The sequence below is a fragment of the Vulpes vulpes genome, chromosome 14, assembly GCF_048418805.1.
Source record: "Vulpes vulpes isolate BD-2025 chromosome 14, VulVul3, whole genome shotgun sequence".
NCBI lineage: Eukaryota > Metazoa > Chordata > Mammalia > Carnivora > Canidae > Vulpes > Vulpes vulpes.
In genome coordinates, this window is record NC_132793.1 from 29,663,235 (window position 1) to 29,690,579 (window position 27,345).

General features: G+C 43.0%; 1 protein-coding gene across 2 annotated transcripts in view; it reads right to left on the reverse strand.

The window, feature by feature from the left end:
- The window catches only part of DNAAF9 (dynein axonemal assembly factor 9), a 143,381-nt gene that overhangs the window by 21,004 nt on the left and 95,032 nt on the right, over nucleotides 1-27,345 (reverse strand). For both annotated transcript variants that reach the window (XM_072736258.1, XM_072736257.1), the window contains exons 23-29: nucleotides 26,624-26,712; nucleotides 26,107-26,208; nucleotides 25,714-25,831; nucleotides 23,764-23,852; nucleotides 21,899-22,057; nucleotides 15,874-15,999; nucleotides 3,113-3,150 (exon numbers count right to left, since the gene is read on the reverse strand). In XM_072736258.1, the coding sequence (XP_072592359.1) occupies nucleotides 3,113-3,150; nucleotides 15,874-15,999; nucleotides 21,899-22,057; nucleotides 23,764-23,852; nucleotides 25,714-25,831; nucleotides 26,107-26,208; nucleotides 26,624-26,712 (721 nt within the window). The remainder of the gene's footprint in view (nucleotides 1-3,112; nucleotides 3,151-15,873; nucleotides 16,000-21,898; nucleotides 22,058-23,763; nucleotides 23,853-25,713; nucleotides 25,832-26,106; nucleotides 26,209-26,623; nucleotides 26,713-27,345) is intronic.

The following is a 27,345-nucleotide window of genomic DNA, read 5'->3' on the forward strand; positions in this document are numbered from 1 at the left end:
GTCCTGCAAGAGACCCAGGAGACTGCCAGGAGTAGAAGACAAGAATGGTTGCGATGGATCTTGCAGCAAGGAATCAGTAAAAGCTGAGTGAAGACTTTTAAAGGCCCTAGGACTCTTGTTTAGTATCTTCTTGGGCAAAAGAAACTGGAGAATCAGATTTGTGCAAATGTGGCAACTTAAGTGGCATGCACCAGGGTCACAAGCACAGAACTGTCCTGTCCATTAAAAAGGCTGGGGTCTGGATTTCTGATGGATACCTTGCCCAAAGTCCTGTCTGCCTCATCAGTATCATGTAGATAAACCCTGTGGGGTTGGGATTCTAGGTCAGGAATTAGATACAGAAAAGGGGCTTTGCTTTATAGGGAAACAAGCAAAAGGATTATCCTCAGCATTCCTTAGGCCAGCTATGCAAACTACCACCTGCCAAAAGGAAATGCCATCTGCGAGGCAGGTACAGCAGTTATCTGGAGCACAGGGTGAAGAGGCCACCGGGGACAGTTTCATCTTGCTTGGGCCAGGAGCTTCCTTCTGCTCTGTATCAAAGAATGGATACCTATATTTGGACAAGGTCTTACCAGTTTGGGCTGTGAGTGAGCGGGCAGCCTGGCCTGCCCATTCCCTAGAGTGGAGAAACACCTGAGGTCTGACTGTCCTAGTATGGGCTAAAGGCTTCTAGAAGAAACCCAGGAGAAAGCAGTTTGTTTATTACCTATAGATACTTCTAAAAGCAAGACATGGTAGTAAAATGTCTTCACTCTTCTTTCAAATCAGCATTATACTGAGTCTTATTTGCTGGTTAAGCGCTGAGATTATTTCCTAATCCTTGGATTTCTGTAACACACATCATCTTGGGGCTGCAATATAGTCCTTTTCTCATTGTAAAACAATCCTTTGTTGTAAAAGCAATGAATCAGGGAGCATGACTCATGAACAGGAGCAAAGGGAGGCAATATGTTCCCTCAGGACAAGAAGTGTTTGTCTACTGGTAGCAGATCCCACCGCCAAGCTAGCCACCAAATCTCTGAGGATAAAAGAAATACTTGCCTTTTATTTCTTCCCTCCTTGGACAGCCCATGCCCATGGTAAGCCAGGTCAGACTAGTTCATAGGGTCCTTTGGGCCCAGACACAAAGGTAAGGTAATTGCTAAGACACTGTCACTTTGCAAGCGATTTGGAGTTCAGAAAAACAGCTTCTATGGCCTCAAGGTCATCTACCCACATCTGATCATATCCCTGTCTTTACACATGCACAGAATCTGACACAGTTGCTTTTAAACACTGAGTAAGCAGTGTTAATGAAATTTGTCTACCAAATGCCAGAGAGAATCCAGTCTGTCTTGGCCTAAAAGGGCTTTGCTCCTATAACATTGGCCTAGGTTCATAGACAATGAAGACAGAGCACCTCCCCAAGGCTCTCTGCCAGGGCAGTCTGACCATCTGTGCTTTGTGTGCAAAAAAACAAAGGGGCACTGAGGAAGAAAGTGCCAAGAAGCCAAGGTGCATTAGGGTGGAAATAATCATGTGATGGACAGGGGATGACTAATAGCCCATACCCTTAGCTTTGACCATGACTTGCAAACATACATCCAAGGACCAGACAGTGATCCTTGGTTATCCCATCCGTCTATGCTTTTGCCTATGCTTTCTTTTTTTTTTTTTTTTTAATTTTTTATTTATTTATGATAGTCACAGAGAGAAAGAGAGGCAGAGACATAGGCAGAGGGCGAAGCAGGCTCCATGCACCGGGAGCCTGACGTGGGATTCGATCCCGGGTCTCCAGGATCGCGCCCTGGGCCAAAGGCAGGCGCCAAACCGCTGCGCCACCCAGGGATCCCTTGCCTATGCTTTCTATCTCAAGGACAGGTACCACCAACCTTCCCAAACTTCCAACCTCAAAACTTAAAGCAGTTCATCATACTAGATACCTCTTTCTTCCAGTCATGCACCATATCTAGTCTATCATCAGTTCCTAATCCCCCAACCTCCAAAAAATCTCCTTCCTCTACCTGGAGTGGATACTTTGGGTAGACCCAGCCACCTCCGTTCCACTCTGCTTCTGGGGTACACTGCCTGGAAAGCAACAAGGACCTCTAAAAGTTGGACTTGAGACTCCCTGGTGGAGCAGTCCAACACATACATTCCTCCCTCCAGTGACCCGACTCCTGTCCTGTGTAGCACCCAGCTCAGCTGTTTCCCAAGACAATAGCTCTGGTATGCTCAGTTGTCTCCGCTCCCTGTGGACTGGCAATGGGATAAGGAGGGTAAAACTGTGCTGGGGACACCACGTTATTTTCTTCTGTCTGATTTCTTCTTGCTGGGCTGGCTCAGGAAGCTCAGACCCCAGGTCTTCTGACAACAATGAACATTTTATCATCAGTACAGGAAATTCAGAATTTATTCTGGGTCTCTAGGCACCATAGTTAATATGACTAAAAAGTGCTGCTGGCAGGGTTGCCAGATGGGAGGACAATGCAAGGTTGAATATAACCTACAGGATGGGTGGATTTTTCTAAACACTACCAAGGAGGTGTGGAAAATTCCAGTGTGTGTAGGAGGGGATTAAGGGAGAAGGTCCTATTGGACCACACTATGCACTCATGGGACAGGAGAGGTGTATCAAGATCTTGTTGATTTAGAAGCTAGGAATATCTAATACCTTTTCTGTCCATTGATATTAGTTGGAAGGCCAGGGCAGACTTAAGCCCAGCTCGGGGCTTATCATCTTAAGAGACAAACTCAGGAATAAATCTGCCTATCAAATATGATAGAAGAAAAAGATGTCAAAGTTTTTCCTGGACCAATTTTGTTTGTTTTAGATTTTAGAATGAGAGGAAGGAATGTGAAGAAAACTCTGTTGCATCTAAACAGAATCTGAGGGGCACCTGGGTGGCTTACTTGATTAAGCATCTGCCTTTGGTTCAGGTCGTGATCCCAGGATTCTGGGACTGAGCCCCACATTGGGCTCCCTGCTCAGTGATGAGTCTGCTTCTCCCTCCCGCTCCTGTGCACTCTCCCTCTGTCTCTCTCCTTCTCAAGTAAATAAATAAAATCTTAAAAACAACAACATAATTTGAAAGGCATGCAAAAGCAGGAAATAAAACATATTGCTTACCTTGTGAACACTGGTCAAGACATTTAGGAAAGAGAAATCTGGAGGGGGGAAAAAGAGAAATATTTAAAAACTATTAATGTCAGAATTGTTATTTATTATTTCCCACAAAAATGTGAATATCCAAGCTGAATTATTCAGTAAGTCAGGGCATATGGTAGGCAGTACTAAGTATAATAGCTAAGCAGTCTAAGCACTTTGCCCAAGGCCTCACACAAAGCTAAGAAGTGGGAGGGCTTATATAGGGACGCAGGTCTGTTTAGCACCAGAGAACTCCTATGGTTTTTGTCCCTATAAATGAGATGCTTGCTGAAGCCACACTTCTGAACTATTGCTCCTCTAGGTGCAGGTAGTAATGATGTTCAAAACACCAGGTGGGAATTTCTCTCCCACAACTTCCTTGGTGTTGGCAAGTTTTATTTTCTGAAAATACCATTTGGAACCAAATTTGGTGGATAAGTGAGCTGGACGAATACCACCTTGGACTGTTGATGTAGTGCTCTTGCTTGACTTCCTCATGGTTTCTGAGGAATTCCAAGAAGGAACTCCCATATGCTCTGAGCAAGATCAAGAGCCCTGGAACAGGGAAAAGACAACCATCCAACACTGAAGTCTCCCAAAAACAGAACTCACTGACTTCACTGCACTAGTCTGAATGACCTGACACAAAGCAAATATATTCTTAGAAAGTGTCTGTCCCCATCAGTGTCTGTGACTTTTACACTACATGCCCTTAACGGCCCTTCTCAGCACCCTGCTTGTTTCCTCACAGCAGCCCGCAGCAATTCACATGACACACTTCTTAGACAAATCAAGCAAAGTTCTCCCTCAAGGCATCTTATCCAATCACAGGCTGGATGTTCATGCTTTCAACCTCTGACGACTGCAAAGAAAATATTCAGAACACATGGAACTGCATATATATGGAACACATGGAACTGCATATATATGGAACACATATATATGACTCTCTAAAACTGGAATGCAATTTCTCATATCTTGGCATCTTTGGCATCTTTGTTGTTCAAATTCACGCTGGCTTTCTTTCCGAATCCAACCAGAAGTTAACATTGCTTCTTTTTAATTCTTTTTTTTTTTTTTTTTAAAGATTTTATTTATTTATTCATGAGAGACAGAGAGAAAGAGAGACAGAGAAACACATGCAGAGGGAGAAGCAGGCTCCACACAGGGAGCCTGACATAGGACTCAATCCCAGGACCCCAGGATCATGCCCTGAGCTGAAGGCTGTGCTAAACCGCTGAGCCACCCGGGCTGCCCGCTTCTTTATAATTCTTATAAAATTGCATTAAATCTTTTACTATGACACTTCTTATTCTATATCATGATTGTGTACCTGGCATTGGTGTGACATTTGGAAAATTATTTGACTTTTCTAAGCATCAGCTCCCTCACAGTAAAACGTGGTAATGATGTCTACCTTAAAAGGGTATTTTGAAGATTAAGAGGGGTAAAGTATCACAGTGCAAGACAAATAGTATAAAGTGAATGTTAGCTCTCGGCTTTCCTTCTCTACCTATCACCCTCCTTACTAAGCTGTAGTATTTTTTTTTTTAAATAGTGGTAGTTTTGAAGATGCCTGGCATAGGACTCTTAAACAGAGCAGACAAGTTCTGTGACAATAAACGCTAAAATAATGTATATACAATTATGTTCATGTTATTGGCCAGCTCTTCCTCTAAGTAACAGAAAAAAACGTGGTCATAAATCTCACATAATATGTTATCCTGCTGGGGCACCTGCGTGGCTCAGTGGCTGAGCATCTGCCTTTGGTTCAGGTCATGATCCTGGAGTCCTGGGATGGAGTCCTGCATTGGGCTCCCCGCAAGGAGCCTGCTTCTCCCTCTGCCTATGTCTCTGCCTCTCTCTGTCTCTCATGAATAAATAAAATCTGAAAAAAAAAGCTATCCCGCATTTTGTAGTGCGCCAACCAACTACCTGGTTTATATCCAATCTAACCCAAAACATGGGCCCCATAATTCCTACATGCATATCCTCAAAACTGTAAATACTACACAAGCAGAGATCTGGGATGATTTGTTCCTTGCTGCCCCCTCAATGATTAGAATGGTCCCTGGCACACAGCAGACACAATAGATAGATACTCACGGAATGAAATCTAATAGAATAAAGATACCAGGCAAATTTCACATAGACCCATCCTGAATCTAAACTGAGCCTATCCTTGAATTAAAGAAGACACACTAATCCCCACCTCACAGAATGGAAAAAGAAGCCCTACTACACTCTGTACTACCTGTATTTTTAACCACGATCTAGAAGCACTGGTGTAAATTTTATTTTTGCTAAGGCAGCCATTTAGCAAAAAAAAAAAAAAAAAAAAAAAAAAAAAAAAAAAAAAAAATTGAAGAGTTTTAAAAACTTGATTCTCAAAAAACTTTTATTATAAAAGCAATATACAACCCACAGCTAACATCATATGTAATGTTAAAGACTAGATGTTTTCCCTTTCAGATCAGGAACAAGACAGGATGTCTACTCTCACGACTTCTACTCATACTGGAGGTTCTAGTCAGGGCAATTAGACAAGAAAAACAAATAAAAGGCATCCAGTTGAGAAGAAAAAAAGTAAAGCTATCTCTGTTTACTCATGACACACTTTTGTATATAGAAAATCCTAGAGAGTACATATAAAACACGAACAGAACTAATCAATGTGTTCAGCCAAGGCTGTAGTAAGATCAATATACAAAAAATCAGGGATGCCTCGGTGGCTCAGCGGTTGAGTGTCTGCCTTCAGCTCAGGGCCTGATCTCAGGATCCCAGGATCGAGTCCCGCATCAGGCTCTCTCCAAGGAGCTTGCTTTTCCCTCTGGCTATGTCTCTGCCTCTCTGTGTGTCTCTCGTGAATAAGTAAATAAAATCTTAAAAAATAAAAAAGTCAACTGCATGTCCATACACTAGCAACGAACAATCCAAAAATGGTATTTGGAAACAGTTCCATTTATAACAACATATAAAGAACAAAAATACTTAGGAATAAATTAAACAAAGGAAGCATAAAATTTGTACACCGAAAACTATAAAACATTGCTAAAAGGAACTCAAGACCTAAATAAATGGAAAGACAGAGCCAGGTTCATGGATTGTTAAGACTTTATTATTTATAAGATGGCGGGCAGCCCTGGTGGCGCAGCGGTTTAGCACTGCCTGCAGCCCAGGGTGTGATCCTGGAGACCTGGGATCGCCATGTCGGGCTCCCTGCATGGAGCCTGCTTCTCCCTCTCCCTCTCCCTGTGTCTGTGCCTCTCTCTAGCTCTCTCTGAATAAATCAATCAATCTTTAAAAAAAATATTTATAAGATGGCAGTATTTCTCAAACAGATGTATACATTCATATCTTGAATTTGTTTTTAAAGATTTTTTTTTTAAGATTTTATTTACTTATTCATGAGAGGCACAGAGAGAGAGAGAGAGACAGAGACACAGGCAGAGGGAGAAGCAGGCTCCCTGTGAGGAGCCCGATGAGGGACTCGATCCCAGGACTCCAGGATTATGCCCTGAGCCGAAGGCTGACACTCAACCACTGAGCCACCTAGGCGTCCCCATATCTTGAATTTGAATCTCATTGTCTTTTCTTATAGAAACTGACAAGCTGATCCTTAAATTTACATGGAAATTCAAATAACTCAGAATAGCCAAAACAATTTTTTTTTTTTTTTAAGATTTTATTTATTCATGAGAGACACAGAGGGAGAGAGAGGCAGAGACCTAGGTAGAGGGAGAAGCAGGCTCCTTGCTGGAGCCTGATGTGGGACTTGATCTCAGGACCCTGGGATCATGACTTGAACTGAAGGCAGATGCTCAACCACTGAGCCACCCAGGCGCTCCTAGTCAAAACAATCTTGCAAAAGAACAGACTTGATGGATTCTCACTTCTCAATTTTCCAATTTATTACAAAGCTACAATAATCAAAACAATGAGATACTAGCAGGACAGACAGGTCTGTCAGTGGAATATAACTGAGAGACCAAAAAATAAGCCTTCGCATTTACAGTCAACTGGTTTTTGACAAAAATACCAAGATAATTCAGTGGGGAAAGAAGTCTTTCCAACAAATGGTGTGAGAACAACTGGATATCAACATCTGAAATAATGAATCTGGGCACCTATTTCACACTACATGTAAAAATTAACTCAAGATGGAACACAGGTCTAAATATAAGAGCTAAAACTCTAAAATGCTTAGGAGAAAACATTGGGATAAATCTTTGTGACTTAAAAAAAAATTATTTATTTATTCATGACAGACATAGAGAGAGAGGCAGAAACACAGGCAGAGGGAGAAGCAGACTCCTCGCAGGGAACCCTACGTGGGACTCAATACCGGGACTCCAGAATCACGCCCTGAGCCAAAGGCAGATGCTCAACTGCTGAGCCACCCAGGTGTCCCAATCTTTGTGACTTTGGATTAGGCAGTACTTTCTTAGATACAATACCATAAGCACAAACAATGAAAGAAAAAAATAAATTTGACTTCATTAAAATTGACAACTTTTGTGATGTAGAGGATACTATCTAGAAAGTAAAACGATAACCATGGGAGAGAATTTTTGCAAACCAAATATCTGATAAAGGACTTGGATTCAGAATATAGGAAGCACTTTTGCAACTCAAAAAAAGACAACTCAGGCACATGGCAAACTCAGTTGGTAGAGCATGTGATACTTGACCTTGGGGCTGTAAATTCAAGCCTCATGGTAGGTATAGAGATTACTTAAAAAAAAAAAAGAAAAAGAAAAAAAAGAGACAACCCAATTTAAAAATGGGCAAAGGATTTAATAGACTTTTCTATAAAAAAACCACATAAAAATGGCTGATAAGCAAATGAAAAGATGCTTACTATCATTAGTATTACGGAAATGAAAAGCAAAACTGCAAGGATATACTACTCTACACAAAACAGACAGAAAACAAAAAGTATTGGTGAGGATGTGGAGAAACTTGGAATCCTCATGCACTGCAGTGAAAAAACAACTGGTATAGTGGCTTTGGATAACAGCAGTTCCTCAAAGTTTTTTTTTTAATTTTTTTTTATTTTTTATTATTATTTTTTTATTTATTTATGATAGTCACAGAAAGAGAGAGAGAGAGGCAGAGACACAGGCTGAGGAAGAAGCAGGCTCCATGCACCGGGAGCCTGACGTGGGATTCGATCCCGGGTCTCCAGGATCGCGCCCTGGGCCAAAGGCAGGCGCCAAACCGTTGCGCCACCCAGGGATCCCTTTTTTTAATTTTTATTTATTTATTTATTTATTTATTTATTTTTTATTTATTTATGATAGTCACAGAGAGAGAGAGGCAGAGACACAGGCTGAGGAAGAAGCAGGCTCCATGCACCGGGAGCCTGACGCAGTTCCTCAAAGTTAAAAGTACAGTTACCACATGACCCAGCAATTCTACTTCTAGGTACCCAAGAGAATAGAAAACATGACCATATGAAAACTTGTACACAAATATTTCTAGCAGCATTATTATTTTCTTTTCTAGCAGCATTATTTATAATAGCCCCAAAATGTCCATCAACTGATGAGTGAATAAATAAGATGTGGTAGGGCAGCGTGGGTGGCTCAGTGGTTTAGCGCTGCCTTTGGCCCAGGGCCTGATCCTGGAGGCCCAGGATCGAGTCCCGCGTTGGGTTCCCTGCATGGAGCCTATTTCTCCCTGACTATGTCTCTGCCTCTCTCTCTCTCTCTGTGTGTGTGTGTCTCATGAATAAATAAAATCTTAAAAAAGAAAGAAAAAAAATAGGATATAGTATATCCCAACAATGGAATATTATTTGGCCATTAAAAGGAATGAAGTTACTCACATGCTAAAACATGGATGCACCCTGAAAACATTTTGCTAAGTGAAAAAAGCCAGACACAAAACATTGCATGTTACATGATTACATTTGTATGAAATGTCCAGAATAAGCAAATTCACAGAAAATAGACTAATAATAGCTGCCAGGGGTTGGGAGGAAGAAGAAATGGGGAGTGACTGAATTGTATACTTTTTTTTTTTAAGATAGAGACAGAGCACGAGCAGGGTTGCGGGGAGGTACAGTGGGAGAGAGAGAATCTTAAGCAAGCTCCACACTCAAGGCAGAGATCAATGTGGGGCTCACCACAGGGCTTGATCTCAAGACCCTGAGTTATGAACTGAGCCAAAATCAAGAATCAGATGCTTAACCAACTGAGCCCCTGAATTATATACTTTAAAGGGTAAATTTTATGGTATGTGAGTTACATTTCAATAGTTATTTTAAAAAGCAAAATACATACTACGAAATATTAAATGGTTTACTCATTATCCAGAACCTGCCTCCAAGAAAGTGGCCATTTCCCAGAAGGAACCACTAACAGTTTGGTATGTATCCCCTTAGATTGTTCCTTTGTGCATACAAATAAACGTTAAAAAAATACATATTATTTTGACAATTTACTTTCCTCACTTCACAAAATATTGTGGACATTGTTATGCATTAGTACATAAAAATCTATTTGATTTTAAATTTTTATTTATTTTTTAGAAAGATTTTATTTATTTATTTATTCATGAGAGAGAGAGAGAGAGAGAGAGAGAGAGAGAGGGAGGGAGAGAGAAAGAGGCGCAGACACAGGCAGAGGGAGAAGCAGGCTCCATGTAGGGAGCCCGATGTGGGACTCGATCCCAGGACTCCAGGATCATGCCCTGGGCTGAAAGCAGGCGCTAAACTGCTGAGCCACCCAGGGATCCCCTCTACTTGATTTTTTTTTTAATGCCTGCATAGTATTCCATTATATGACTATCCCCAAATTTAACCAATTTGTTACTAATGAGCATTTGGATTATCTCCAGTTCTGTGACATAATAGTATTTTTTAAAAGATTTTATTTATTTATTTATTTTAGAGAGAGTGTGAGTGGGAGGAGGAGCGGAGTGAAAGGGACAAGCAGACTCTATGCTGAGTGCAGAACCTAATGCAGGGCTTGATCTCAACTCTGAGATCATGACCTGAGTTGAAATCAAGAGTTGCACATTCAACTAAGACACCCAGGCACCCCTAAACAGTGGGATTTTTTTAGTAAAGATTTTTATTTTTTAAGTAATCTCTACACCCAATGTGGGCTTGAACTCACAACCCCAAGATCAAGAGTCACATGCTCTATCAACTGAGCCAGCCAGGCGCTCTGATACTATAAACGGTGCTGTTTTGAATCTTGCAGAGCACATCTGTCATGTTTCAGCCTGGTCAGTATTTCTAAACAACTTTCCTAGGCTTGAACTTAGGAAGTCCATTTCTTTTGTAAACAACACAAAACTACTTTTCCAGCCTTTCTTGCAGTGTAGTGTAAGCACATAACCTATGTTCCACTAACCAGATTATTACAAGACTCCCAACGGCAGTGGGCAAGGTGATTAAGAGGATGAATAAGCAGACCCCACTTTCTCATGAAGGAAGTGGCTGGGTATTCCCCTTACCAGGGCAGCCCTAAGAGGTTTGAGCATTGCTCCCTGGCTGCCTAGCCAATATAGCCTGGCTGTCCTGGAGACTCTGCAAGCTATAATGTCCTTTGGTAAATCCCTTTCCATTAAAACATACTGGAGTAGGCTCTACTGATGGGAATTAAGAATTCCATCTGAAACAAACTCTCCTACACACACACACACACACACACACACATTTTTGAACATTTGTATAAATATAATCATACAAAATTCCAGCAATGGAATGGTCAACTTTGTCTTCAAATAGATTGTATCATTTTATATTTCTATCAACACTGTATGCATGTACCTATTTTCCTACACTGTTGCTATGTAATAACCCCAAAACTAAAGTGGCTTCAAATAATGACAATGTATTCGTTCCTCATGATTCTGTGGATTAAATGGGCAGTTGTTTTGGCTTGGACAGCTCAGCTGGGGTTGATGGTCTAAGATGGTCTCACGCATAACCAACTGGGGCCTCGGCTCAGATGGGAGGAATGGATGGCTAGGCCTATTTCTCCACATGATCTCTCACCCTCTATCAGCCTAGCCCAGGCTTCTTTACATGGTGGTCTCAGCTCTTAGAGGCAAGACAGGGCAAACCCAAATGTGTAAATGCTTTTTAAGCCTTTGCTTATTTCTTGCTTTTTGATGTCCCACTGTTCAAAGCAACTCATATGCCCAAGCCCAAATTCAAAGTATAAAAAGTAGATTAAACTCTTCAACTCTTCTGGGAATCCCTGGGTGGCTCAGTAATTTAGTGCCTGCCTTCAGCCCAGGGTGTGATCCTGGAGTCCTGCGATCGAGTCCCACGTCAGGCTCCCTGCGTGGAGCCTGCTTCTCCCTCTGCCTGTGTCTCTGTCTCTCTCAATCTGTGGCTCTCATGAATAAATAAATTAAAAATCTTTTTTTTGTGGCTCTCATGAATAAATAAATTAAAAATCTTTTTTTTAAAGATTTTATTTATTTATTCATAGAGACACACAGAGAGAGAGGCAGAGACACAGGCAGAGGGAGAAGCAGGCTCCACGCAGGGAGCCTGACGCGGGACTTGATCCACGGTCTCCAGGATCACGCCCTGGACTGCAGGCGGCGCTAAACCGCTGTGCCACTGGGGCTGCCCTAAATTAAAAATCTTAAAAAAAGAAAAACAAAACTCTTCAACTCTTGATGGAAGGGGATGTTTTTGCTGTGGCCATACTTTATTTTTTTATTTTTTATTTTTTTAAAGATTTTATTATTCATAGAGACAGAGGGAGAGAGGGGCAGAGACACAGGCAGAGGGAGAAGCAGGCTCCACACAGGAAGCGTGACATGGACTCGATCCCAGGTCTCCAGGATCACACCCGGCTACAGGCAGCGCTAAACCGCTGCACCACCAGGGCTGCCCTGTGGCCATACTTTAAATTTCCACAGATGGCCATGTAAAAAAAGATTAAAAAAAATTTTATGGTTAATACTGGCCATGGGTACCACAGTTCTCTTATTCTACTTCATATGAATCTCTTGCACATGGAATATAACAGCCCCATAGCCCATGGACAGGGACTAATCATTAATTTTCCAACAGGTCATTAGTAAGCTACTACCGTAAATTATTTTCTGGAAGGAGTTCAAAGGTAAATTTGGAAATTTCTCATTAATTTATAAAAAAATGAGCAAATCAGTAACTCTTACTGACTCAATACTTTTGGTCTCCAATATGAAAAAAACAAGGAAATTAGTATACTCATATTCCTAACACCCATGATTTTGTTACTTATATTTTTATATCCCATGACTCTAATTTATACATGATATAGCCTTATTTCTATACTTAGATTATATGCTCATCTTCAGTCCTTTTATATATCTCTCATTTATTTCTTCATTAGAATTCCCTTAAGGACCCTTATTCCTCATATGTTGGCACACTCATTATTCAACATTTCATAAACATTAAACAGAAATGGGTATCTGCATCACAAAAGCTAAGTCTATATTTTATAGTCCCTCTCTTTTCTCTAATGATCTTCATTTCTTTGCTGATTTTTCCTCTTCATTTTGTTATTTTCTCAAGCTTGAGGCTCTCTGACACAGACTTAAGTTTTTGCAGTGTCTATTCTACTTCTCACTGCTTTGAGATTTTCATTGCCATAGTAGTTTTTTTTGTTTTTTAAGATTTTCTATCTTTATTCATGAGAGACCCACACAGAGAGAGGTAGAGACATAGGTAGAGGGAGAAGTGGGCTTCTGATGTGGGACTCAATCCTAGGACCTCAAGATCATGCCCTGAGGTGAAGGCAGATGCTCAACCACTGAGCCACCCAGGTGTTCCACTATCTTTGTTTTCTTTCTAGGGCTCTAGCAGTGCATTTTCCACCTGCTTCTGCTAGCTAAACTCTTCTGTCTCCCCAATCATTTCATTTTATTCAGGTATAACTTGCATATCATAAAATTTACTCATTTTATTTTATTTTTTTTTAATTTTTTTATTTATTTATGATAGTCACAGAGAGATAGAGAGAGAGGCAGAGACACAGGCAGAGGGAGAAGCAGGCTCCATGCACCGGGAGCCCGACGTGGGATTCGATCCCGGGTCTCCAGGATCGCGCCCTGGGCCAAAGGCAGGCGCCAAACCGCTGCGCCACCCAGGGATCCCCAAATTTACTCATTTTAATGTGTATATTTCAATGGTTTATAAAAAGTAAATTTACAGAATTGTGCAACTATCACCACAATTCAATTTTAGAACATTACATCACCCTAAGAAGATCCCATTTCCCCAGACCTTTTATATCGCTTGAGCTCTTCCCACCTACCCTGTTAACTCTTCTCCTTAATTTTTTTTATTATTTTGTATTTTTAAAATTTTTATTTATTTACTCATGAGAGACAAAGATAGAGAGGAAGAGACACAGGCAGAGGGAGAAGCAGGCTCCCTGTGGGGAGCCTGATGTGGGACTCAATCCCAGGATCCTGAGATCATAACCTGAGCCAAAGGCAGAAGCTCAACCACTGAGCCACCCAAGTGTCCCTATTTTTTTTTTATTAACCACCATCTGTTGTTTGCTTATTACTATCTTTTCCTACCTTTTAAAAATGTTAGTATTTAGTTACACATTAAACATCTTTCTGTTTTAATTCGTGTTTTTTTTTTTTAGAAGATTCTATTTTTAAGTAATCTCTACACCTAATGTGAGGCTTGAATTCATAACCTTGAGATCAAGAGGTGCATGCTCCTCTGAGTCAACCATGTGCCCTTTAGTTCATCTTTAAATAAAAACTTGGAAAGAAATATGACTGGTAGAAAGAGTGGCATATAACAGTCAATATGGCAGTTCAAAGTATAGTGCTGATGCTCAACATTCACTACAATAACCTAACCTAAGACAGAAGGAAAATAGACCACCTTGGCTTTTTTTTTTTTTTGAAGATTTTATTTATTTATTCATGAGAGAGAGAGAGAGAGGCAGAGATACAGGCAGAGGGAGAAGTAGGCTCCCTACAGGGATCCCGATGTGGGACTCGATCACCGAACTGGGATCACACCCTGAGCCAAAGGCAGATGCTCAACTGCTGAGCCATCCAGGCATCCCACCACCTTGGCTTTTTTATGGGAGAGCAGAACCTAAGTCACAGCTAAAGAGAAGAGAAATGGTGAAGATGTTTCTTGAAATCAGTCTAGGAGATAAGAGAAATGACCTCTAGTGTAATTTATATGAGAAATCTAAAGATATCACCTTGGGACTCAAATAGAAAGGGAGCTCTTTCAGAGGAAGGTTGAAGGGTAGATCAATCAGTTCCTAGGAGATACCAGTAATATGCACTAGCCAGAAAGACCACATGATTACAGACCTTGGATATATTCCACTGGGCTAAAGGGATAGGAAGTGAAATAGCTCTGTGAAGGGACAATGTAGTGTTTGAACCTCTCTCCAGTGAGGAGTGTTCTGATGATGAAAAAGATATTTCTAGACACCAATGGGGAAGTGTAAACTGTGAAACACACTCAAAAAGCAATTTTTCATATGTGAATAAAGTTATAAAACTGATCTTATCATTAATTAGTATCTCTTTGAAGAACCTTTCCTAAGAAAATTATCTGAAATTTATATGGATAAAGATGTTCCCACAGCATTATTTATAATACCAAAAAGTTGGAGACAACCTATGTGCCTAACAGCAGGGAAACTGTTAAGACAAGCATGTACATCCACACATATAATTACATAATTAATCAAAATGCAATTACCACAGTGATACTAGAACATACATATGTTAAGTTGCTGAATATGTTTATGTTAATCTAAGAAGGAAGATATAAAATTATATGTATACAACTGTAAAAAAATGCGGAGAAAAAAGGCAAGGAATTCACAAAAATGATAATAGCTATGCTGAGTTAGTTAGATTATGGGTATATTATTGCCCAGTTTTCTTTCTTTCTTTTTTTTTTTTTAAAGATTTATTTATTTATTTGAGAGAGAGAGCACATGCATGCGAGTGTGGTAAGGAGCAAAGGGAGAGAATCTTTCAAGCAGACACCTCACTGAGTGCAGAGCCCAATACAGGGCTGGATCTCATTACTCTGAGATCATGACCTGAGCTGAAACCAAGAGGCAGATGCTCACCTATTAGCAGTGAGAATGAATGTCATTAACTGATGTAAGACAACTTTAAGATGGCTTAACCATAGGGGTATCTGGATGGCTCAGTCAGCTGAATAGCCAACTCTTGATTTCAACTCAGGTCGTGATCTCATGGGTTGTGGGATCAAGCCCTGTGTGGGCTCCCGCCTCAGCAGAAAGTCATCTTAAGATTCTCTCTCTCAAAAAAAAAAAAAAAAAAAAAGATTCTCTCTCTCCCCCTCTCCCTCTGCCCTTCCATCTGCTCATGCTCTCTCTTGCTCTCTCTCTAATAAACAAATAAATCTGAAAAAAAAAAAAAAAAAAAAAAAAAAGCTTCACCACAGGAAAAATTATCTGAGATACTCTGAGTACCATGGGAAACAAAGCATACCCCCTGTAGTAAAGAGGGAAAGAAAAGGTGGTCATGAACATTCTTTCTTTCTGGGAGTTCTTTCAAGTCCCACTGCCTAGATGGACAAGTTTTCAGTGCACAAAGAAAAGTGGTGAGAGGCTTTGGTCTATAGGTGTCTTCTGAGAACCTAGCACTAATCAAACAACTGAGTATTCATTGTACATAGGTAGACTAACACGTTCCAAAAGACAAACACACATAAACCCACCACATCCTGTGGGCTGTAGAGGATCCAAAGTTTGTACCTGTGTTCCATGTAGCAGCTCAGGGGCTCCACGCACACTGTGATGGCACCAATGATGAAGGAGGACTTGACGATGGAGTCTGGATGGGTCTGCAGGGCCTGGACGACATCAATGACATCTGTGTAGCTGGGAGGAAAAAGAATAAGATTGGTTTATTGACTGTGACTGCAGAATGCTGAGGGGCTAATTGGGCAAGCATGGAAGGAAAACTATAAGGAGGAGCCTGTGACTGGGTTTCTTGGGGTCAACCACTTAATGATTTAGAGCCCTTCCCTGCATTCTACAATGTTCTTGCATTCTCAAACTTCATTAGCACTCCTAACTCTGCAAAAATTAAGTGGAAAAATCCCCCACCACTTCCAGGAATAAAGAGAAGCCTGTAGATGACCCTGGTGCTCTAAGGATGGGACGTGGTGTCCTTAGGCCTGTTTTCCAATCAATTTAGGAGCTCCTCTGTTGGCTTATTTCCTTTAATATCTTTTTCTCTCTACCTCATAGGACATGCAGACAAGAGAAAAATGGGGACCATGATACACTCCTGTAGGTCAGCAGACACATGTCAAACCCTACCTGCATTTTTTTTTTAAGATTTTATTTATTTATTCACCAGAGACACATAGAGCCAGAGACATAGGCAGAGGGAGAAGCAGGCTCCCCGAGGGGAGTCAATGATGTGGGACTCAATCCCAGGACCCTGGGATCACGACCTGAGCCAAAGGCAGATGCTCAACACTCAGGCATCCAGGTGCCCCACTCTACCTGCATTTGTATTTCCTGCCTGGAACTTCCTCCGAATTCCAGACTTCCAGAGCCAATTTAATATTTTTAGTTAGGGGACGCTTGGGTGGCTCAGTGGTTGAGCGTCTGCCTGCGGCTCAGGGCATGACCCTGGTTCTAGGATAGAGTCCCACATTGGGTTCCCCACAGGGAGCCTGCTTCTCCCTCTGCCTATGTCTCTGATTCTCTCTCTGTGTCTCATGAATAAATAAAATCTTAAAAAAAATTTTTTTTTCTTAGAACTTAACATGTTCATGATACAATTTCCCCATGCCTGTTCCTCCCAATGCCTTGTCCTTCTCAGCAGAGGGGACTCATTCTTTCAGCTGCTAGACCAAAAACTTTGGAGTCATCACTGACTTATTAATTTTTTCTCAATTTTCAAAAATATAACTAGAATGAGATTGCTGCTCACATTCTCCACTACTGGATCCAAACGGTTATCATTTCTTGTACAGATCACCCCACAGCCTCCTCACTGGCCTCACTGGCTTCTGTTCCTGCCCCTGCCCAACCTGTTTTTAACAGAGAAGCCAGAGAGATTGTGCTAATCCCACTGTGCTAAGCCACTGAGTGAGTGGCTTCCATCCCACTCAGCATCAAAGCTTTTAAAGCCTTTACAACAGCCCCCACAGCTGTCCATGATCTGATTCCCAAACCGCAAGGAGTTTCTCCTCCTACTATTCCTTCCCTTACCTGAATCTACCCACTGTGACCTCCTGGCTCTTCCCTGAACATACCAGGCATACTTCCTCCCTGGAACTCTCTGTCCCCTCTCCTATGATGCTCTTTTCCTCAAATGTCTGCCAGGCTTGCTCCCTTGCTTCCTTCAGGTCTCTGCTCAAATGGCATCTTATGAGAGAGGTATCCTTTGACTTCCTATAGCCTATGTGATATAGCAACCCTCCTTCTGCACAACCTGCTCCCACCCCAATCCTTCGCTATAGCACTGAACATCAGCTACATACACTGTATTTTCTCATTCATGTGTTCATAATCTGTCTCTGCAGTAATAATGTAAAGTGGTTGTTGAATGGTATTATCTGTGGTGCCTAAGCAGGACAGATGAATGAACTGGATATTCAATCCTGGATAGACCCATGGCCACTCCAAGAAGGGGCCTCCACTCTTTTCCTTGTAGAGCACATTTTCCCAACTGATCTAGCCTATCACTAAAAAGATCTGTTCCTATGGACGGAAGGCAAATCTGAAGGCAGCCTTGCTGATCATATGGGCCTGGGTCCTACCCTGGGCCCTTGGGAAGCTAGTGGTGGTGGCTGGGGGGATAGGTATAGCCTGCCTGAACCATTTCCTGAGTTCCTATAAATAACTCATCTGCAAAATGGTACTTGGCTTTCCCCCAGTCTACAATATTCACATCCCAACCCCCAGGTCTGCCCCAGTCCTGATCAACTAGCAGTGCTTCAATCAAGAATAGGGTGTGCCTGCTTCTAGAGCCCCCCCATGAGGGCCCAGCAGCCAGAGAGCTGTTATTATTATTATTTTTTAAGATTTTATTTAGAGATAGAGAGAGGGGGCAGGGAGAGACAGAGAGGCAGAGACACAGGCAGAGGGAGAAGCAGGCTCCATGCTGGGAGCCCATCGCAGGACTCGATCCCGGGACTCCAGGATCGCACCCTGGGCCAAAGGCAGGTGCTAAACTGCTGGGCCACCCAGGGAGCTATTAGAATGAGCTCTCTGCTCCCTGGTTTCTCTCCCTGCCTAGGCATGGTGTGTATCGCAACATGGGGTTCCTTTTCTCGGTTGTGCAGTGTCTCATTGGGCCTGGATTCAGTAGAGCCCCCGCACTGCTTGCACTGCCAGGCCTTATGCACACTTGTTAGGCAGGACTGAATGATGTCTATACTGCCCCAAACTCTTTGTGGTCACGTTACCAGATTTAACTATCCTGGTTAAGTGCCCCAGCCTTGCTCCTAAACATTAGCTTTCCCCCTCTTCTAAAAATAAATTTTGGAAGCTTCTCATTTTCTATGTTTGGTATGAGCCTAGAGACTCATTTCTTAGGGAAGAAAAGAACTGAAAGATTTACCAGTCCTGCAGATTTTGGTCATTTTAATACCACGGGTTATTCTTTAGACAGAGTGGCTAGAAAATTCCTGGGTTTTCAGAGCATTCTATTTAATGGAAAAGGATGGGAGAGAAAATAGGCCCCCAAGTCTTTGGTGAGACCAGCGTATGTAGGTGATGCACCTGGGCACTGCAACCAGGAACTGCTGTGGCAAGAGAAGAGGCTCTCAGGGTCATTCACTATACTTGCTAAGAGAGGGAGGCTGCTAGGCCCTTTCTCCCTCCCTAGCCCTTGCCCTATAATCATCCTGGCCCGGGCCTCCAAACAGGAGGAAACAGCCCTCACTATAGAAGGAAGCACATTGCTCCAGCTACCAGAGCTTGTACTTGATCACTTGTGTCTGAACTGTCTCAAATGCATGATGAAGGCAAAAAAACCCTGGCTTTTCATGTTTGCCTCTTTCTTGTCAGTTCTCTATTAAAAATAAAAGCAAAACAAAAACAAAAACAAAACCCCAGGAGGACTTTAACTTTCTTTCTTTTTAAACAACAGATATCCTATTCAGGTGTCCTTTGGCCTCTGTTTTATGTTTGCAACCTAAGCCTACAATTTGGGCATGTGTTTTAGATTAATTCAATTTTTGTTTTGAGAGAGACTTTGTTTTTAAATGTTTTAAATAATTTAAAGAATGATTTTACAACATCCTGGAGTATAAAGAAATACAATCCCTTAAATTCCTTAGAGTTAATTTTTAAAAATCCAGATTTCTTCAGGTTTTTTTTTGTGTGTGCATGCCTGCACATAAATTCTAGATAATTCTGTCACCTGTATAGGTTCCTATATCCACATCTACTACCACAGTCAAGACACTGAACAGTTCAAACACCACTAGGATCCCTTGTGCTGCTTTTATAACCATGCCTCCTGCCTCCCATTCCCACCCCGAACTCTGGGCAACCACCAATATGTCCTCTATTTCTAAAATTTTATCATTTCAAAATAGATTAATTTTAAAAACAACTCTACTGGATGTTAAAGCTCAACCGCTACAGCTACAGAAAGCCAAACAGAACCAGGACACTCTGGGGGCAAAAGAAAACTCTGCCCTATACCATAGCATTCCCCCAAGAATCCTATAAATGAAGATAAAAGTCACATTTAGGAAATACAGTTCTTAACTGGAGAAGCCTCCGGAGTCTCCCTTCACCAGCAACCTCTGAATACTGGGCTTAAAGGTCTATCTCCAAAGAGATGCAAAAAGGAGGTTGCCACAAGCTCCCTGCTGAGCCTCAAGAGAATGGGCCCAGCCTGTAAAAGGAGTCTTAGCGAGAGCCATAGCATTTAGCTGATATTTCCACTTGAGTCCTTCAGGAAGTCTAAGGTCCCCTAGCATCCTGGAACTGCAACTGGGCAAGGCTGGGTCTGAGTACAAGATGGGGCTAGCCACACATTGTCACTGCAATCTAGAGCAGCCAAGGCATCTGACACTTGCAGATGAGTATTGTCAGAGACAAGGAGTCAATGATGCTCTCTCAAGTGACACAAGATGGCGATGCCCTCAGCTATACAATGTCAAACTGCTGAATTTGATTCTAGGTCCACATCCCTAATGACTCAACTCTAGCAGGGGCCGATCCATTCCTTTGACCATTAGAAGCAGTGGAAAACCAGAAGACAACAAGTGGTTTTGGGGCGCCTGGGTGGCTCAGTCGGTTGAACATTTGACTCTTGATTTCAGCCCAGGTCTTGATCTCAGGGTTTGAGTTCAAGCCCTGTGTTGGGCTCTAAGCTGGGCATGGAGCCTACTTTAAAAATGACAATACATACACAAGTGGTTTCAAGCCTTGACTCTTGCTCTGTGGCTTCCATGACCTTGGACATTAAGCAGGGCAAAAGATCTGAGAAAGGAAGCCCAAGGACTGAAAGAGAGAAACGATGGCCTGGTGGGTACACAGTCCTGCCCACCTGTGGCCTCAGGACCATCAGCCTGGCTTTTCTCCACTTCTCACCATCCACCCAGGAGACTCAAAAGGGCTTTGGATCTGGGCCTACTCTTTACTGGAAACAATTAGCCAATTGCAAATAGTAATTCTAAGCACAAAAAACACAGCATAGCATAAAAGAACTTTGTGAGAACTGCCAAAAGCTTCTGTATTACTAGCCATTGTGAAGGCCATAGCCTGTGTTTTCCTGACCTGGCATGTTCTCCTCTGGGTCTGGTAAGTGGTGGGCCTGCACGGGGCTCCTCCCTGGAAGGCCTTAGAATAGATCAAGGTAAGCTCCTTGCAGCAGGGTCCCTAAAGTAGTAGTACTCACTCTGTCAAACCTGTCCTCACAGGGAGCCCCCCCACTGCCCAGCTGGACTATTTATGCTCCCCACTGATGGTCCCAAGAAACCTTTCTGGACCAGCCATCCTGGGGATGGTGGGGCTCAAGACTGCAGAGTGTGGGGACTGTCTCTGCAACTCCACATGAGGAAGTACTAAAACAGATGGCAGGGATCCCTGGGTGGCGCAGCGGTTTGGCGCCTGCCTTTGGCCCAGGGCGCGATCCTGGAGACCCGGGATCGAATCCCACATCGGGCTCCCGGTGCATGGAGCCTGCTTCTCCCTCTGCCTGTGTCTCTGCCTCTCTCTCTCTCTCTCTGTGACTATCATAAATAAATAAAGATTAAAAAAAATGTTTTAAAACAGATGGCAAAGGAAGAGGCTTAGGGTTTACTGTTGTTATGAGAATTATCAAAAAATCTTGCCCTGAAAATCTCTTCTCTAATTCTCTACCTTCTGGGGATACCATAATACTGAAACCAAACTTAATTTTAATTTAATTTAATTTTTTAGAGGAGGGGGAAGGTTGAGAGAAAGGGAGAGAGAGAATCTTAAGCAAGCTCCATGCCCAGTGTGGAGCCTGATGTGGAGCTTGATCTCATAGCCCTGAAATCATGACCTGAGATAAAATCAAGAGTTAGATACTTAACTGACTGAGCCACCCAGATGCCCTGAAACCAAACTTAAAACTTCTGTGCAAGCTATAGCAGTCACTCTGGGCCACAAGACAGTAACCAGAGTCTTTACTTGTTTAAGGTCTTTCTGGGTGGTGCAGACCCTGATCATGAACATGTAGAGGTTGTTCTATGCCCCAGGCTAGCTGTGTACAAATAACAGTAATGGCAAGGTCATCATCACACCCCACTGTCCGCAGAAGACTTTTAGTACTCACCCTTGTAATATCACTAGCAGTCGGGTCTTCTTGCGGATGTAGGCTGACTGGCGGGCAGAGCGGTTCTGCTGGGCCTCCAGGACACTGGCAAGGTATCTCTGAAAGTGGGCAGCATGAAAACATTCGGAGCTGTCCATGATTTGGCGGTATACCATCCACCTGGAAATGGCAAGTATAATCTCAGTGTGGGGGCCACCTGATGGCCTGGCCCCACAGGCTCAGCCAGTAGATACAAATGTGACCAGAAGTCCTACAGACATTCTGCCCAGTAACCCTGCACAGGAGAAAGCAATCCTAGCACCACAGAAAAAGGTGGAGAGCACTGGCTGGGGAGCTCCATTATCTTGAAACCACTATCACTGGAACTTTTGATAGGAAATGCCTTGCCACAGGGGTTAAGCACATGACCATTAATCAGACTTTGGAGTGGAGAAAGACCCCTGACCAGGCAGTCATTTCCAGAAGGACTATCCAGTAAAATGGTTTCAGTCTGGTGCTCAGTAAAACTCTTGCTAAGAAGTGAGAAGGGTGAAGAATTCAGATTATTTCTACAACAAAAGCAATGGATATGAGGGAGGAATTGGCTAGCTACTTAGTATTTAGATAAGGCCCAATATTTCCCTAGCATCTAAAACCTGTCCAGCCTCCCAAATTTCTCTGAACTCTCAAACTTCTAGGTGATTTCCACCTTCTCCATTCTTTTACAGCCTCCTGCAGGATGCCTTACTTCAAGATAGACTGACTAGATATTAAATGTCTGTTCAGGGCAGCCCGGGTGGCTCAGCGGTTTGGTGCCACCTTCAGCCAGGGGCGTGATCCTGGAGACCCAGGGTCGAGTCCCACGTCGGGCTCCCTGCATGGAGCCTGCTTCTCCCTCTGCCTGTGTCTCTGCCTCTCTCTGTGTCTCTCATGAATAAATTAAAACTAACTAACTAAATAAATAAATGTCTGTTCAGTTAGCCAGGGTTGTTTAATAATCTGCTGGCCATATGAAAGTGATGGATGAAATGATTTCCCCAATTTCCCCTAAGCTGACATGTCCTAGCTACACTGGAATTGACGCAGTCCCCTTGTGGTCAGGGACAGATCACATCCACCAGCAGCTCCCAAGTTCTAATCACCCTGGTCCTGAACTGCCCTGCTGACTAGGCACACTCTCAGGCTTTTGCCTGTGCTGGCAAAGTGCTCTACGGTGCTCGTCTCCAGATTTCCAAAGGTTCACTCATTTCCTCAGGCTTCTTCTTTTTTTTTTTTTTTTTTTTTTTAAGATTTTATTTATTTATTCATGTCAGACACACAGAGAGAGAGGCAGAGACACAGGCAGAGGGAGAAGCAGGCTCCATGCAGGGAGCCCGAGTCAATCGAGCCCGACTCGATCCCAGGTCTCCAGGATCAGGCCCTGGGTGGAAGGTGGTGCCAAACCTGAGCCACCGGGGCTGCCCTTCCTCAGGCTTCTGCTCAAATGTCCCCTTCTCAGTGAGATGTTCCCTGAGCCCCCAATTTAAAACTGGAATCCCTCCCCCAGCTCGGCACTCCCTCTACTCTCTTTTCTGCTTTGTTTTCTCCATAGCACTTTGCACTAGCTAATATACAACTTTCCTTATCTGGTTAATAGTATTCCCAAACTAGAATGTAAGCTCCACAAGGGCAGAGACTTTCTAGTCCATTTGTTTCATTTGTCACCCACGCTTAGAACAGTGCCTGACATACAGGAAGTGCTCCGCACAAATATGTTAAATGGATGGATGGCTACTATGCTGACACCAATCACAACAAAAGCCAGTACATGTTGAAGGTTTCCCAGTCTCTATGAGGCCCGGGCAAAGAATCCCTTTCCCCAAAGCAAAGGCAGCAGCCATACTAACCTGCCATATTCCTTATGCAGAGTGACCAGAAAAGCACAGAGCTCACTAGCATGACAGCCTGGGAGGCCAGTTACAATGCTGATAATTACCTACAAAAAGAAAAGTTATGTGGGTTTTTCATTCAACTGTGAGATGGCATTGTATGAAAAGTTAAGAGAATTGAGATTGATTTCAGGCCAGGTTCCCTGGGTCTGAACCTCAGCACCAGTATTCTCCTAGCTATGTGACCTTGGGCTAATAACAGAACCTATCTTGCAAGGTGGGTGTGATGATTAAATGAGTTAATATATGTAAAGTGCTTAGAATAGCAAACACCATATACAATGTAGTGTTACTAATACAATTTCCACAGAGCAGGTTTGACTAGATCAGTTAAAATACAACAGAAAACACTAGGCAGAAAGGAGGTCTGAGACAAAATGCCACAGGCTAAACTGGTGTGGTAAGTAAGCTCAGTGAAGGAGAGGAGTGGCATGGGGATATTTCCATCTGGCTGCCCAATCTGTCCTAAGGAAACAGAGTGTAGGAAGCACTCTTGAGTCATGACTAGCAGAAGAGGAGCAGATTGGACTGTGCAATCCCTGAATGGTATTGACAGGGGTTGAGGAGGGGAGGGAAGGAACCCTGCAATCCCTGAATGGTATTGGCATAAAGGACAAAGCATGTGTTTTCTTTCACAATATAAAAGACTCACCAGGAACAGGCCAGGTCACAGATAACTCAGACTAAAGCTCAGCTTGGTGGCACTCATCACTTGAGCTAGTCACCTCAGTACAGAGGAGATTTTATTTATTTATTCATGTCAGACACACACAGAGAGAGGCAGAGACACAGGCAGAGGGAGAAGCAGGCTCCATGGAGGGAGCCCGACGTTGGACTCGATCCTGGGTCTCCAGGATCACACCCTGGGCCGAAGGCAGGCACTAAACCGCTGGGCCACCCAGGGATCCCTGAAACTTCTTCTTTATCTCCTCCTTACCTTGGTTCCTATTCCTCGGCACCCAGGCTCCTGCCTCTCAAATCACAGCACCTGTGCTTAGACCAGATACCTTACTTTCAGATCAGTTCTATAGCACCCTTTTAATAAAATACAACTGGGAGACGTTTTCATTTTTAAACTCTTGCCTAAGGGAAAATCAAGGCTTCTACACGCTTAGTGATCCTATTATCTCTCTTTTTAAAGATTTTATTTATTGATTCATGTGTGAATTCATTGATTCACACACAGAGAGGGAGAGACATAGGCAGAGGGGAAAGCAGGCTCCCTGCAGGGAACCTGGTGCGGGACTTGATCCCTGGATCCCAGGATCATGACCTGAGCCAAAAGCAGACGCTCAACCACTCAGCCACCCAGGTACCCCAGTGTTCCTATTATCTTTTGCAGCTGTCTTCTAGGTTTGCATATAAATAAATGCCCTCTCTGAGCATCTTATGACATCTGATTCTGAAGAAATGGTGGGAGGGGTAAGGAGAAGAGGCATGTGAGATGGGAGCGGATTAAAATCCACTCTTGGGAAGACAATGTTTATGAAGTATCACCTTACTCTAGTGATGCCAGCAAGGCCAACTAATAAGGCCCTTCCTCGTCTTATTAACTTCAGTGTGTCACCTACTGCCAGGTAAGTCCTTGTCACAAACAGAAAGAGCTGACGGCATGAGAGCACTGAGCAAGAATTTGAAAGACATGGAGAAGCCAGGGGAGACACAGCCAGGGGTGCCAGGCTTTTATGGCTGCTGAGGGGCTTGGCTGGGGACACTGCAGACGCCTGTACATACTCATTGTATAGAGCAGGTTTCATGTGTATTATTCTACCAATATCCTAGAGGTGGAGAGTCTTACAAAAGGGATTCCACCGGAGCTCTTTTTGTTAACTGACAAAGAAGATCCAAGAGCAGCCTATTAGGATTATCTTCCTGTGAATTCCCAGCATATTTGCTGAGCTGCTGTACCTTGTCATTTTCTACTTGGTGAGTAGGGTTGATTTCAGCTTGCTGCAGCAAAACAGGGAGATGGGTTCTCATTACTGGTTCCCGACTAATGCTGCTGATGGCAAAATGCTGAAGAAACCTAGAAAAACAACGACAATGCTATTATGTTACCATCACCAGCCTTGCCTGCATGTGTTCTTTAACATGAGAAACTCATTATTTTGTTGCTAAAAAAGAAACCTTAGAGAGATTCTCTCTACAGAATAAAATTGTACATGGTATGTCACTACTACCTTTTATGCTGATCCCTAAGAAGCTATGAAGAAAAAGGAGCTTAGAAAGGACCAACACTGAGGTTTCTGACATTTCAAAAGCCAGAAATTAAATACCTATAAATAGAAAACCAGAGCTCACCAGTCTAGCTCTGGAAGTTTGGCTGGGAGTAGTTTTAGAGGACTCTGTTTCTCCCCAGCAGAATGGCTCAGGGCACTGAAGAGCTTCTGGGCACTGGAGTGTCTGGAATATCAAAAGTTCACAGATTAGAACTCCATCTCCCTATAGCATACATACTTTACATAACTTGTTCTGATGCTTTCAAGCCAGGGTCCCGTGGCAGAGTCAACACTTCCAAAACAAGCATCTCACTGACTTAAATACAATACGGCATTAGTATGTGATGACTGGTGTGTGCACGGAGGAAGTTTTACCTGAAACCCTTGGTAATATTATGGGTTTCTGATTCTTGGTGGATTTCATCTCTCCTGACTTCTATTTCCCCAAGGGCACTGGCTACCTGCAAGTGGCAGCACTGAAATGACTGTGCTGGCCCTTTCAGAAGCCAAGACCCCTGTGTTACATAAGTTGTCCTGCAGAGAGAGCAGACACACACAGCTTAAGGAAACAAGCATAAACACTGAAGGCAGCCACTTACAATCTCTTTTGTTCCACAGATAATCCATCTTCCTGGATCACTTTTAAAGACAGCCCTGAGTTAGCCTGCTGTTGCCAGGGGGAGAAGACCTAAACAAAACAGAATTTGAGCAAAGAACACTTTAAACCCAACAACAGGATATGGAATCCACATGGGGATTTGATGGTTGTTGAAAATCTAGACTGTCAGTACAGAGAAAAACCATCATAATAAACAAGTTTGTTTCAAAAATAGAGGCCTGAAGCAATTTTGTTCTGTATTTTTCAAAACTAGAATTTCTTTCTGGGTTCCTCTCCTAGGGATTCTGCTTCTTTAGAGGCCAGGAAGCACGGAGAAAGGTGTCAGGTAACACTGTTCTGGCAGCAGAGGCATGTTCTTCCCTGGGGACAAGACCAGAAGGAGCAGTTCACACAAGTCCTGCCTAGGGGCAGAGGGATGACTGAAGAGAATCTAAAGGGCTGTCTCTATGTGCTCCTGGATTGAAAGGGTAAGCACATAAAGGTAGGAAGGACCAGCAGGCAGTAAGAAGGAGACAAGGCCTAGCCTGAGATGCCATTCTGTAGCCAGGCCAGTTCTCTCTTCCGTGTTCCATCAATCTGGCTTGAGAGAGGGACACTGTCTCCTCACAAGCTGCTGTAATCAGATCTTTCTGAGCACTGCCAGCAGTCATGAGGCTGGCCATCTGTTTAACTTTGGCTATTGCTTGGTCTCCAAGTGGGTTG